At 40.8% G+C, this 13,245-nt stretch overlaps 1 protein-coding gene across 1 annotated transcript; it reads left to right on the top strand.

The window, feature by feature from the left end:
* The first annotated feature begins 10,739 nt into the window (after nucleotides 1-10,739).
* Nucleotides 10,740-11,534, top strand: LOC104901539 (uncharacterized). The gene has a single exon (XM_010689126.1). It carries the CDS (start codon nucleotides 10,740-10,742, stop codon nucleotides 11,532-11,534), a length of 795 nt encoding a protein of 264 aa, XP_010687428.1.
* Nucleotides 11,535-13,245: the final 1,711 nt, after the last annotated feature.

The raw sequence follows: 13,245 nt of genomic DNA on the forward strand, positions 1-13,245 counted from the left end.
TCTGACAATTTTTCCAAAAAACTATTTAATGAAATGGATATATTGAAAGAATGCATCAATATATAACAATATGTTTTCTTTATATAATGACGAGAAAATAGAGTCAAAATAGCTCAAAAAACATTGTTGTTTTTCTCAATGTAGCGTATATCTTGAAAAGGAGGTCATGTATGTCAGGGGAGAATCTAGCGTGGGTTCAACTGAACCCACAAAATTTCGGAAAAAAAGAAAGAAAATATGGAAAAAAAAATAAAAAAACATTACCTAAAACGAAAATCACACGAAAGAGTTTAGTTAGAGAAACTTTGGCTCAATCGTCTGTGTGAGTATTAATGCTTCTCTTTATATGCAGGACCGGGGTTCATGGACGCTCCCGACATTTTATTCCTTTCTTTTTTAGGGTAGAATGTATATGATGCTGAAGTACTCTTGTTAGTGTATACTCCCTCCGTTTCCTAAAGATCTTCCCTCTTTTCGTTTAAGGGTGTTTCCAAAAGATCTTCTCTCTTTTGCTTTATTCCTTATTTGGCAAAAGAAATTTCCCTATTTACCCTCTCATGTCACTATCATATGGTCCACCATTACATTATTAATTCAATTTTACTCCCTTTCTCTCTCCTACTTTAACCCTTTTTTATTTGTTTATTTATCTTAACTCATTTCTCTCTCCTACTTTACTCACACCATGCCCCACACAACTTGATTTTCCTTGGTATCTGTAGGAACAGTAAGTGGGAAGATCTTTAGGAAACGGAGGGAGTACTAGGCTACACCTTTTCTTTGTTTTGGCTAGTCCATAACATATAGTATATGATGCTATTAGCGTATACCTCTGTTAGCCCAATATAGGGGTGTTAATGAGCTAGGGTGGCTCGCAAACTATTCGAGTTCGGCTCGGTCAAAACTCGGTCAAGGTTCGGCTCGAGAGGGCTCGGCTCGAGTTCGGGATCGGCTCGGCTCGAGTTCGGGATCGGCTCGAGTCCTTAACGAGCCGAGCCTGAGCCTCCCTAAGTTCGGCTCGAGAGTTTTTTTTTTTTTGGAAATTCAAAATTGTTATTGATAACCAAAAAAAAGGAAAACAAACACCAATTCTCCAAACTTCAGAGTAAGAAAGCATCAGTATCCAAACTTACCCACCTTCTAGGAAGGGTTGTAAGAATAGACCCTTCATGTGCTTCTCTGAAGAAACAACTAAGCCTAGCCAACAATACAGCAAAGGGACAACAACTAAATTTATATACACAGTTGGGTTTTCATGTAATCAGGAATTCTACAAGCTACATTGAATAAAATTAAATCCATTGTCTGATCAGGAAGCTTGTGATTGCCTTCAAACACTTGATGGTTCCTTTGAAGCCAAATATTGTAAATTGCTTCTGCAAACAGCATGCCATACAACTGGTTCCTATTGCTTTTCCTTCTGCACTTACTTGCTGCTATAGAAATTTCGTCTAAGAAAGCCATAGGTCTTCTTGATATGCCCAAGAGATTCAAACACTGCATCCAGATAACAGATGAGAAGGGGCAGTTGAAAAATAAGTGTTGTATATTTTCTTCTGCATCATTGCATAAAACACATGTGGTGTCACTGATCATGTTCCATTGGGCTAGCCTACTTTTGGTAGCAAGTCTGTTAAGCACAGCCAACCAAGTAATAAATAAGCTTTTTGGAGAAGCTTTGTTGTTGCAGAGCAGCCTCTTCCATCTAACTTGAGTAATTGGTTCTCTAATAGCTTTATAACATTTGCTAATAGAGAACTTGCCATTGTTTTCATAATTATGAATTTTAGCACCATTATCAAAGTATGTTCTGCAATTCATGACTTTCTTTAGAACTCAAGACATACCAACAGGGATTCTCATGGTCCAAATGTTGTTACTCTTAATATAATAAGAGTGAATCCATTGAATCCACAGCTTGTCTTGCTTCAAAGCAATAGCCCAAAATTGTTTAGCTATAGCTGCTTTGTTCCAGTTTTCAAGATTGGTAAAGTTAAGCCCTCCTCCAGTTTTAGGAAAGAAAGTCTGCTCCTAGGAAACTAGAGTCTTCCTTGAAAGAGAATCTTTACCTCTCCAAAGGAAGGACCTGCAATGGCTTTGGATTCCTCAAAGACATCAAATAAGGACTCTCATCCATTACTAACATATCCCGAGGTTTTCCCTTATTGGGACACCAAGCTCTGCAACGGCGCCATTTTGACATAGGAAAAACTAGGTCGTCACTAGCCTCCTAAAATCAAACAAACCTAACTAAATCACTAAACTAGGTAAAGTGATAAGTAAGGGTCGAAATCCACAGGAACTAAGGAACACCAAAATGTATTGATAAAATAATAAGCTAGGCCGGAATCAAGTCGGAAATTGTCAATAACCAACTAAGAACTACGAAAAAGCTAAATATCAAAGATAACGAAAGTTAGGAGATGGGATTAAATACCAACTAATCATGAAATAGGCATAAGAATATAAAACATAGAGATAATACATGAACACTACTTGAATTAGCTATTGACCCAACACACAACTGCCATCCTACTCTCATAGGCGGAGAAATCCTCAAAGACATCAAATAAGGACTCTCATCCATTACTAACATATCCCGAGGTTCAAAGTAACCCAATTCAATAATAGAAATCAATAGGTCACACTCTCATGCCAACCTAAATCAATCAACTCCATCTAATACGACATTCAAGTGATCAAAGAAAATGCAACATAGATTAGAAGAGCTAAACAAGCAATAATTTAATCACGCAAATCTCTAAATCCAATCTCAAATGCCCAATTCAATCATGGTTGGATTTTCACCCAAACCCTAACCAACAAACTACTCCATAAATACAAAAATGAGGACTTTAGAGAAATTAAACTTTAATAACATGATAATAATCATTAATCTAACATTAAACTAAATAAAATAAATCATAAATAATTAAACTAATCATGAACAACTAATCTAAGAAAAACAATTAAAATAAAACAATAAAAGAGGAGATAGAGTAAGAAATGCTCATTGATTAATAGATGAAAGTTCCAATACCAGTGTCACCCTTGAATCTATAATCTTCCACATTTCTTTGAGTTTTCTCCCTTTTCTCCCTAAACTAAATTATGGAGGTTAAATCTCTTTAAAACCCTAAAAAAGTCTAAAAACTAAGTGATGGATATAAAAACTTGACTAAAAAGAAAAACTCTCCCAACAAAATGTGGGTTCAAAGAATTTATACAACTTCTAAAATTAGATCGAAAAATAAGAAGAAGGGGAAAAAATATAAAGGAGAAGTTAAAGAAAAGGACTAAAAAGAGGAAGTAAAAAAAAAAGGAAAAATAAAAAGAGAGAACATGGAAAACACGTGAAGTACAAGGGAGAAAAGAAAGGAAGAAAAAGAAATTAAAGGAAAAAGTAAGTTCAAAATAGAAAAGTGAAAAAAACCCAAAACTAAAACTATCAGACTTCGTCTTCTTCGCGAGTTCGCCGCATCATCACCATCAATGTCCATGGCCGTCGATCTTCATCGCCATCATTATCAGCCGTCCATCATCATCAACGGGAATAAACGGCCATTGATTTTCGAAATCAATTTGCTTCTCTGTGATTAATCTCTGCCGTTAATTCATGGCGTACGAAGTAATCTTAGGATGCCAGGTAAGACCACCTCACGTGCTGTTAGTAAATGGATGAGATGGATGAGCGCCCGCTCCGTGGTCGCTCCATGGTCGCTCATAACATTCTGCCTAGCTTCTATTTTGGTGAGTTTGAACGGAGCGCCCGCTCTTCTTTATTTTAGGACAAATGCTTGGACTGCAGTGGAGATGGAGTTTGGTGTCTTGGATTGAAATGGTGGCGATGTAGTTAATCCGAGCAGAAGATTTAGTGCAATGTGGGTATATGGGTGGAGGAAGATGATGGTGGTGGTAGTGTATTGGGAGTTGGGATGATGTGGTGTAAGATAATAGTCATGGTGTGGTGTAGGATATGCCTTGTATATGATAATTCCAAATTGCACATTATGGCTCCAAATAAGCTCACCTACAAGCACAACCAAACATAGAGGGAGAAACGAGAAATGTATAAATAATAATAACTAAAAGGAAAGAAAAATAGAGAATTAAACTAAATAATCTATAAATTAACAAAACAAAGAAAATACATAAATTATGAAATTAAGAGATAAAAGCTAGTAAAAATAACTAAAAACTCCAATTAAGCTACAAAATATAAAAAGAAGAAATAAAGACTAGAATAGGTAGAAATTTATGAAATAACTATGAAAATAATGTAAAAACTACTCCTAGAAGTGACATAAATGCCACTTATCAGCATTCATAAGTTCAGTTATAGAATCAAGGTCTCCTCTACAAAAAATCAACAAATCATCAGCAAAAATCATATGAGTAATAGAAAACCTAGAGTATTTAGGATGAAAGTGAAACTTATGATTTCCTTTCAAAGTACTAAGACATCTAGATAGGTATTCCATACCAATAGCAAATAAGAAGGGAGAGAGAGGGTCTCCCTGTCTGAGGCCTTTTTTTGCATGAAAGGGGGTGCAAGATTTGCCATTAAGCAAAATAGAATAGGAAACTGTAGAAACACAGGCCATTATCCACTGAATAAATACCTGAGGGAATCCCAACTCAACAAGCATACTGTGAAGGAAAGGCCACTCTATGGAGTCATAAGCCTTTTTGAGATCTACCTTTATTGTGCATCTTGGCGATATACCCTTCCTAGTATATCCCTTGATGAGATCAGTAGCAAGAAGTATATTGTCAGTAATGCTCCTTCCTGGAATGAAACATGCCTAAGCAGTATCCACAATATCACCAATAACATCATGAAGCTTGTGAGTCAGAAATTTAGTAATGATTTTATAAATCATAGTGCAGCAAGCAATAGGTCTAAAGTCACTAGCATAAGTGGGAGTAGTGACTTTATGCACCAGAGTAATAGAAGCTATGTTTATTTTGTCTTTCATGTGCCCTGTTTCAAAAAAATTTAAGACAGCAACATAGATATCAGGCTTAATATAATGCCATGTTTCTCTAAAAAAGAGCCCATTAAACCCATCAAGCCCAGGGCTTTGTTACCAGCAATGCTAAACAAAGCCTTATCAATTTCAGAGAGAGTAACAGGAGCACATAAGCTTTGTCTAGCAACAGTACTAAGTGTAGGCCCCTTCCTAATAATAGGAAGATCAATGCTGGGAAGTTCTTGATTACACTTGCCTATCAGGTTACTATAAAAGAGATTCAATTCAGGCTGAATCTCTTGAGCTTTCTCCAGCTTAGCACCATTTAAAGAATAAAGAACATCAATAGAATTCCTAGCATATCTTTCCTTCATAGCTGCAAAAAAGACTTTGCTGTTAGAATCCCCTGATTGTAGCCAATTTATTCTGGACTTCTGTTTAAGGATGCTTTCTTCAATTTGTAACCACTTCCTGAGACATTGGATGTGATGTTGCTCTTGATCATGCACGCTAGAGTTGAGTTGATCCTCATGAATTTGGGATTGAATCATATCTAACTGCCTCCTAGCCTCTTCAATTTTCTCTGTGATATTATCATAATGATTGAGCTGCAATGATTTCAACTGTCTACTGACATTCTTCAATTTAGTCCAGATATCATCCTGAGTATTAGCAGCTCCAGTCAACCTCCAAGTTGTTGAAACAATTTCATGAAACTGTGGGTGCTTCACAAGGTGGTTAACAAGCTTAAAAGGTCTTCCCCCATGAAAGGTGCCTTGATTTAAACTAATCAAGAGAGGATTATGATCTGAAATAGACTAATTTTTCACCTTTACAGAAGTATGAGTATGATTAGTCAACCATAAAGCATTGCATAAACATCTATCAATTATGCTATAAATTCTTTCATCCCCATGTCTCTTATTAGACCAAGTAAAAAATTCTCCAATCCCCTTTACTTCAAGCAGAGAGGTGTTGTCAAGAAGATGATAAAAGTCATAGGTCTCAACATTAGATATAGGAACTCCATTAATCCTATCCTCACTGCTTAAAACAGAGTTAAAGTCTCCCATGACTATCCAATCAATCAGGGTAGTATTATCCAAGCTAAGAAGGATGTTCCAAAGAGGTTTCCAATCATCAATGCTATGTAGACCATAAACAGCAGAGAACATCATTTTATAGCTAGTGTTTTTATCTGTCACCATAGTGTCAATGATCTGATCAGACTTAAGAACAACCTCAACAGTAATCAAGTTAGGATTCCAAGCCATCCATATCCTACCTCTAGGACTATAAGTGTAATTATCAATCCAGTTCTAATATCTCCCAAATATCTTCTGAATTCTATCTTTATTATTAAGTCTTTACTCTTGTTTCAGTTAAAGCAAATAAAGCAATTTTATTTCTAGTAATAAAAGAGATTACCTCCTTTACCTTGAGAGGGTCATTCAGCCCTCTAACATTCCAAGTGCAAGCAACTATCATGATAAATAAGGGTTTTCACCCGCTATTTCATCATTGTTTTCCTCTTCTGGTTCTTCACCTTGTTCCTCAAGAAGGAATTCTTCATTACTGTTAAAGCATGGTACAATAACCCTCTTCCCTTTGTTCTTCCTAGTCACCATCTTCCATTGATGAACAATTGGTTGTACAGGTGTAGTAATTGCACTAGGAGGGTTAGATGAGCCCTTTTCCACCACTGCAGCTGGTTGGCTTTGTCTTTCTCCAACAACTGTGTCCCCAGGAATAGGATCAATAATGATGACTTCTGTGGGTATAGTATTTGTTTGTTCGGGAACCCATTTCTGCACCACTTTTGGTCTGTTTTGTTGTGGCTTGAACTGTTTCTCTCCACAATTATATCCAATTTTTTGACATTTCTAACAAAACGGAGGCCACCAATCATATCTTACATCCTGCTTTATGATCTTGCCATTAGAATCTTCCACCATAATGGATTGTGTCTTGTCCTTAGTGACATCAATTTCCACCAAGATACAAGCAAAAGAGATACGCATTTGTTTTGAAGTGCATTCATCAGCATACAGTGGTATCCCTAGTAGACTACCAATTCTACTGAGAGAGTCAGGGCTCCAGCAGTTTAATGGAAGGTTAGGCAACTTGACCCATATTGGAATAATTTTTAAAACTTCCTCCTTGAAGCCGAAGTCTGGTGTCCAAGGTTTTACAACCATAGGTCGACTGTAAAAACTACGAGGTCCAGCATAAAGAACTTCATTGCGGTCATCAATTGACTCAAATCTCACCACAAAGAAACCATCATCGTGTAAGAAAATTTGTGGTTTTGAAACAAAGTTCCAGTCTTGCTCAATAAATCTCATCAAAGCACCTATAGTAGGAGTATTACCCACTATGTATACTACTAAAGAAGTAGCCCAGATTTCTGTAAGTTTATCAGTTTCAGATTTATCTAAACAAGCAACTGCAACCCCATCTTTGATTGTTGGTGCTACAAAGTTTAATGTAGTACCTTTAGACGTAACTCTGCTACTTTTGAACAAAGTATTCCATGTAGAATCAGTCTCTCTGATAGGTTGTGCTTCAGGTGGTGGTTGTTCAGGTGGCTCTTCAATCTCTGTCACAATAGTTCGAGGTTCTCTTAGAGGCGTTATAATCGTTGTTTGAATCGCATTCAAAGCTGTTTGTAACTCCAGTGAAGTAGTGCCAGCATTAGATTGTGGTTGAATATCCTTTGTTTACGCTTCGGAACAACAGATGAAGGTTAAGATGGAGTTTTCATCTTCCTAGCCATGGCAAAAACTAGTTGAAACCCTAACCAAGAATCGCCATGGTAGAGAGAAAAAAACTAGCCGTTAGACTCTTACAACTCCGGCTTGAGAGTTCGTGACCAAGCTCGAAAGTATTTTAGATATTTTTTATATAAGATATTAATGTCCCACATCGACATAGAAGGTGAACAACAACCTTCTTTTCATTATAAAATCTAACTACCTTGCACAAAACTTCATTTTAAATTATGTCTTATTTGTATTATTGGACTATTTATAAAGTCTTTAATTAACTAGTTTAATTATTTTAAAATATTTATATAAACATTTATTTTAAAATATTTATATAAATATTTATTTTAAAATATTTATATAAACATTGAACACATTATATCTAAAAAAAATATTACAAAAAGGTGGCACTAAGTCAGCAACTACATATTACAAAAGAAAAAATAAACTTGCATGCCTCTTTCAAAAAAAAAAAAAAAAAAAAAAATCATGCTAGAGCGGTACAACCTACATCATACGAAATTGCAAGTGTCCCACATCGGTGAAGTGCAGCGTGTGATTGCAAGTTTTGTTATATGGAATTCCTGAAGTCCCACATTGGTGAGGAAGGAAAGGAAAGAGTGAACCTTTTGCATTAAAAGGGCATGTGGTTAAAGAGTGACAAACTTCAATGGAAGTTGTGCCTATTTATTAAATGGGCATAACTTCACTTTCATATTAGTTTAATCTTGGCAAAAGTATGTTGGGCTATATTTTTATCAAAAGCCTAATGAATAAAATTTTTGCTGAATTTTTTTTTTAATATCTGAAAAATTTTGTTTTCGAGCCGAGCTCGAGCCGAGCTTGAGTTTGAGTCTTTCGAACTCGAGCCGAGCCTAGATTTTTAGGCTCGTCGAGCTTCGAGCTCGAGCCGAGCTCGATCTCAAACATTTTCAAGCCGAGCTTGGATATGTTCGGTCTCGGTTCGGCTCGTTAACTTCCCTAGCCCAATACTAGGCTATCAATTATACAATTACCTAACTCATGAGATAAGTTGGTTGTACATATTAAAGGGCTAATTACAATTGTTTGGGCCCATTAAGCCTTAGTGGGCCACCATATGTTCCAAAGCCCTTTGCCAGCATGGCAAGCCCTCAGTGGGTCCCACCCGTCTTGGATCCTGTGCCAGTCTGACAAGAACATTTTCACACATTTCAACACCTATAAATATGGAGCAGATCCCCATTTATTGAGGTAATGAATTCTAGACAAACTACTTCATTAATTCCAATTAACACATATCATCTGACTTGATCGTCGGAGGGGGGATCCTGGATTCACCCCCAGGGTAGTCTAACTCTCGTCTTGTGCAGGTCTCTCGGTAATCTTCGAGCATCCGACCATCATTAACCTTAATCTCGATCCATCCCACATAATACAAGTTTTTACCCTAAACAGGTTGGCGCCGCCTGTGGGGAATCGAACTAAAAGTCATGGCCATCACTCGGAGAAATCGGAGGCGACAGAGGACCCCCGTCCTATCCCGTCGCTCGAGGACACCGTGCCACGAGGTGGCTGATGAAATGGCGGAGAACCCTCAGCAAGCTGCCATTATATCATCTCGCCATCAACATGTCCTTGAAGAGGTCCACCCTCGAGAGGCTACCAGTGCCATCAACCCTGGAGACCTCAATGGAGAACGATTCATACTCAAGTGGAGCCCCCTCGATATGAGCAAACAAGTCCTAATTCGGTCACTCAACAAGATCTCCAGCAACTGGCAGATCCTCTCAGTGACAACCTCGAGCGTAGCCTCCGAGCCCTGATATTGAACTTCCAAGCAAGGGGAGAAGGGACCTCGAATAGGCCACCCCTTCCCCCCATACCTCGACTAGTCATAGGCCAACCTCGAGCGAGGCACCTCGACCAATATTAGGTCATAACCCTCGACCCACCAAATTCGCCACGAGCTCCTTAAAGGTCAGTTCGAGTTGCTCCTAGCAAAGGGGACGCGAGACATGTGATCAACGAGCGCCATCTGAGGAATGGCAATCGCGATGCCCGTGAAGTCCTGAACGAAAAGCGAGCACATTCTAAAGCAGGAGAAGCCCCTCCAATCCCTAACCGGCAACAGAGGGAACCTCGACAGTAGAAGGGTCATCGAGAAAACGAACTGGCATCAAGTAGTTTGAGCCCAGCCACGAGTCTGAGACCCAAATGGGCAACCTGGCCTTCGTGACTCCTTTTAGCGAGAATATCATGAGGGCTCCCATCCTGCGAAAGGTCAAAGTTCCTCCAATCGACCATTACGACTGGACCACGGACCCTATCGACCACCTAGCAGCATTCAAAGCACAAATGAGTGTGCAGACAAGCAGCGAAGCTGCATGGTGTAAGTTCTTCCCTACTACCCTAAAGGGGTTGGCTTTAACTTGGTTCACGGAGCTTCCCCTGGAAGTATCTCGAGTTTCGCAGCTCTCGAGACGGCTTTCAAACAGAACTTCATAGCCGGTCGAAGACATCGAAAGAAAAGTATTCACCTCATGTCTATTAGGCAACGAAGAGAACAAGAATTGCCGGATTATATCAAGAGATTCAACAAGGAATCACTATAGGTCTCCGACCTTCAGGACAGTGTCGCATATACTGCGCTCATGTACGGGTTATACCCTTTGAGCAGATTCAAACTAAAGCTTGTAGAAAGTGAGGCCTCGACGTTCTCAGAAGCTATAAACCTCGCTTAGAAGTTCATCCAAGCTTTAACATCTGTAAAACACACGGGGAACACAGTTGCAACAAGAAAAGGCACGATTATACTCCTCGAGCGGACAACTCGCCGATGTTCCTCGAAAAGAAAGAGACAAGAAGCCTCGTCTGGAAGACAACAGGCATGATCCTCGGTACAATTTGAACCGAAGAGAGATCTACCTGGACATCAAGGAAAAATACACCTTACCGAAGCCAAACCCCATCCGAACGTCCATCAACAAGAGGGACAAGAGGCTCTGGTGCGAATACCACAATGACTACGGTCACACAACGTGACTGCCGAGAGCTGAAAAGAGCGCTAGACAAACTAGCCGATGCAGGAAAATTGAATCGATATCTAAAAGATCCGAAGGAAAGGAAAATTGAGCCTCGGAAGGAAAACCAAACCCAGAGCGACGAGAAAGCTGGGTATGTGAATGTAATCGCGGGGGGATACGCCTTAGGCGGCTTAACCAACTGCTCTCGAAAGAAGCACCTCTACACCCTGAAAAACGGGACCGATGCGGCTTCTTCAGCAACATGCCCGACAATGACCTTCAAGGAGAGCCACCGGCCCATTCAGACCCCACACGATGACCCCCTGGTCATCGAGATGAAAATAGCCAATCTGCGGGTAGGTCGAGTGCTGATCGATAGCGGAAGCTCCGCAGACATCATCGCCATGGACTGTTTGAGCAAACTGAAATACCAAGAAGCAGATCTCATGCCCATCGACCAGCCATTGGTAGGGTTTGGCAGACAGTCTGTCCACCCCCTCGGCTCGGTCAAGCTCCCTACTCGGATGGCGAAAAAGGGAAAAGGGAGAAATGTGGTCGTTGACTATCTCGTCGTCGACACCAGCCTCCCTTATAATGTGATCATAGGGCGCCCCACGCTTAACAAAGTCAAGGCTGCCATCTCGACATACCAGCTGCTCCTACAATTCGAGGGCGACGATGGAAAAGTCGCCCGATTATCCGAGGAGCAAAAGTCTGTTCGGGAATGCTACGTCAACAGTCTTAAGAATAGAGGAAGAAGTCACTCGAAAGAGAAAGTACCCCGAGCCTGAGAATCCTCTCCCCGTCATGGGGCTCTACATGGCTGAAAACCCCAACCGATATGAGAGGCCTCGACCAGCAAACAGGGATGAGGAGGTGTGCATCGACGATAAAAAGGTTCGAATTGTCTGATCGCTTAAGGGCTCAAATCATCGAGGTCATCCAAGAGTTCCAAGATGTGTTTGCCTACACCATCGACGAGATGCCAGGAATTGATCCCCAGCTTATGGTCCATCGGCTGAATATTCGAGAAGGATACATGCCGAACAAATAAAAACTTAGGCATCAAGGGGCTGAAAGAAGTGTTGCTGCCTCCGAGGAGGTAAAGAAGCTGTTAGCCGCAGGTTTTATTTGAGAATGCCAATACACCGAGTAGCTAGCCAATGTAGTCCTGGTCCGAAAGCAGACTGGGCCTGGAGGATGTGCGTCGGCTTCACAAACCTGAACAAGGCTTGTCCGAAGGACGATTTCCCTCTCCCAAAGATCGATAGTCTGGTGGACTCGACGGCGGGCCATGCATTGTCAGCTTCATGGATGAGAATGCGGGGTACCACCAGATCCCTATGGCCGCAGAAGACCAGGTGCACACCGCTTTCACCACCAGCTCAGGGGTTTATTGCTACAAAGTAATGCCCTTAGGTCTCAAGAACGCCGGGGCTACCTACCAACGTTTCGTGAACAAAATGTTCAAAAAACAAATCGGCCGAAATGTGGAGGTCTATGTTGACGACATGATCGTCAAAAGCAAAAAGGAGGGGGGACCATGTCTCCGATTTGAGGGAAACACTTTCCACTCTTCGCGCCTATAACATGAAGCTGAATCCGAAGAAATGTGTCTTCGGTGTAAGAGGAGGAAAATGCCTCGGGTTCCTTGTCGACGAAAGGGTGATAGAGGCCAACCCTAACGAAATTCAGGCCATCATTGAAATGAAGAGTCCTCGAACCGTCAAGGAAGTCCAGCGCCTAACTGGCTGCATGGCGGCCTTGGGGCGGTTCCTTTCTCGATCTGCCGACAAGAGTCTCCATTTCTTTCGAGCCCTAAAGTAGTCGACGTTCGAGTGGGATAAATCTGCAGAGGAAGCTTTTCAATAGCTGAAGTCCCACCTGGCCAGCCTTGCTAAATTATTTTCACCTTTACCAGGAGAGACGTCTTCGTTTACTTAGTTGTATCAAAGCATGCTCTTAGCGCAGTCTTAGTGGCCGAGCGCTAGAAGAACCAACATCTAGTGTACTTCATAAGCCACGCCTTGAAAGGCGTGGAAGCCAAGTATCCTCCCATCGAAAAATGATCTTTGCTTTGGTTCTCGCCAATCGGAAGCTCAAGACCCTATTTTCAAGCTCATCCCATCAAAGTTCTGACAAGTCAGCCAAGCCGAAAAGTAATCGAAGGAAAGAACTACTCTAGCAGAGTAACCACTCTTGACAGAAGTCCTACTTGGATGGACAAAATCATATCTTTCTCTCGAGATGGCATCCTCCCTGAAGACGAGCTCGAAGCAGAAAGAGTCCGAAGAAGGGCTCGATGATACACATACCACGAGGGACAATTATACGAGAAGTCATTTACTCACCCACTTCTTCGTTGTCTCACCCCCCAAGAAGGGGGCTATGTCCTCCGAGAAATACATCGAGGGGCATGTGGAAGTCACCAAGGTGCTCAAACTATCACAGCGAACGCTCTTCGAGAAGGGTACTACTGGCCCACCATGAGGGAAGATGCCT

The sequence above is a fragment of the Beta vulgaris genome, chromosome 8 (genome assembly GCF_026745355.1).
Source record: "Beta vulgaris subsp. vulgaris cultivar EL10 chromosome 8, EL10.2, whole genome shotgun sequence".
NCBI classification, from domain to species: Eukaryota; Viridiplantae; Streptophyta; class Magnoliopsida; order Caryophyllales; family Amaranthaceae; genus Beta; species Beta vulgaris.

Excerpts from the sequence above, each read along its gene's own strand:
- LOC104901539 (XM_010689126.1), top strand. The coding sequence starts at position 10,740 with ATGACTACGGTCACACAACGTGACTGCCGAGAGCTGAAAAGAGCGCTA.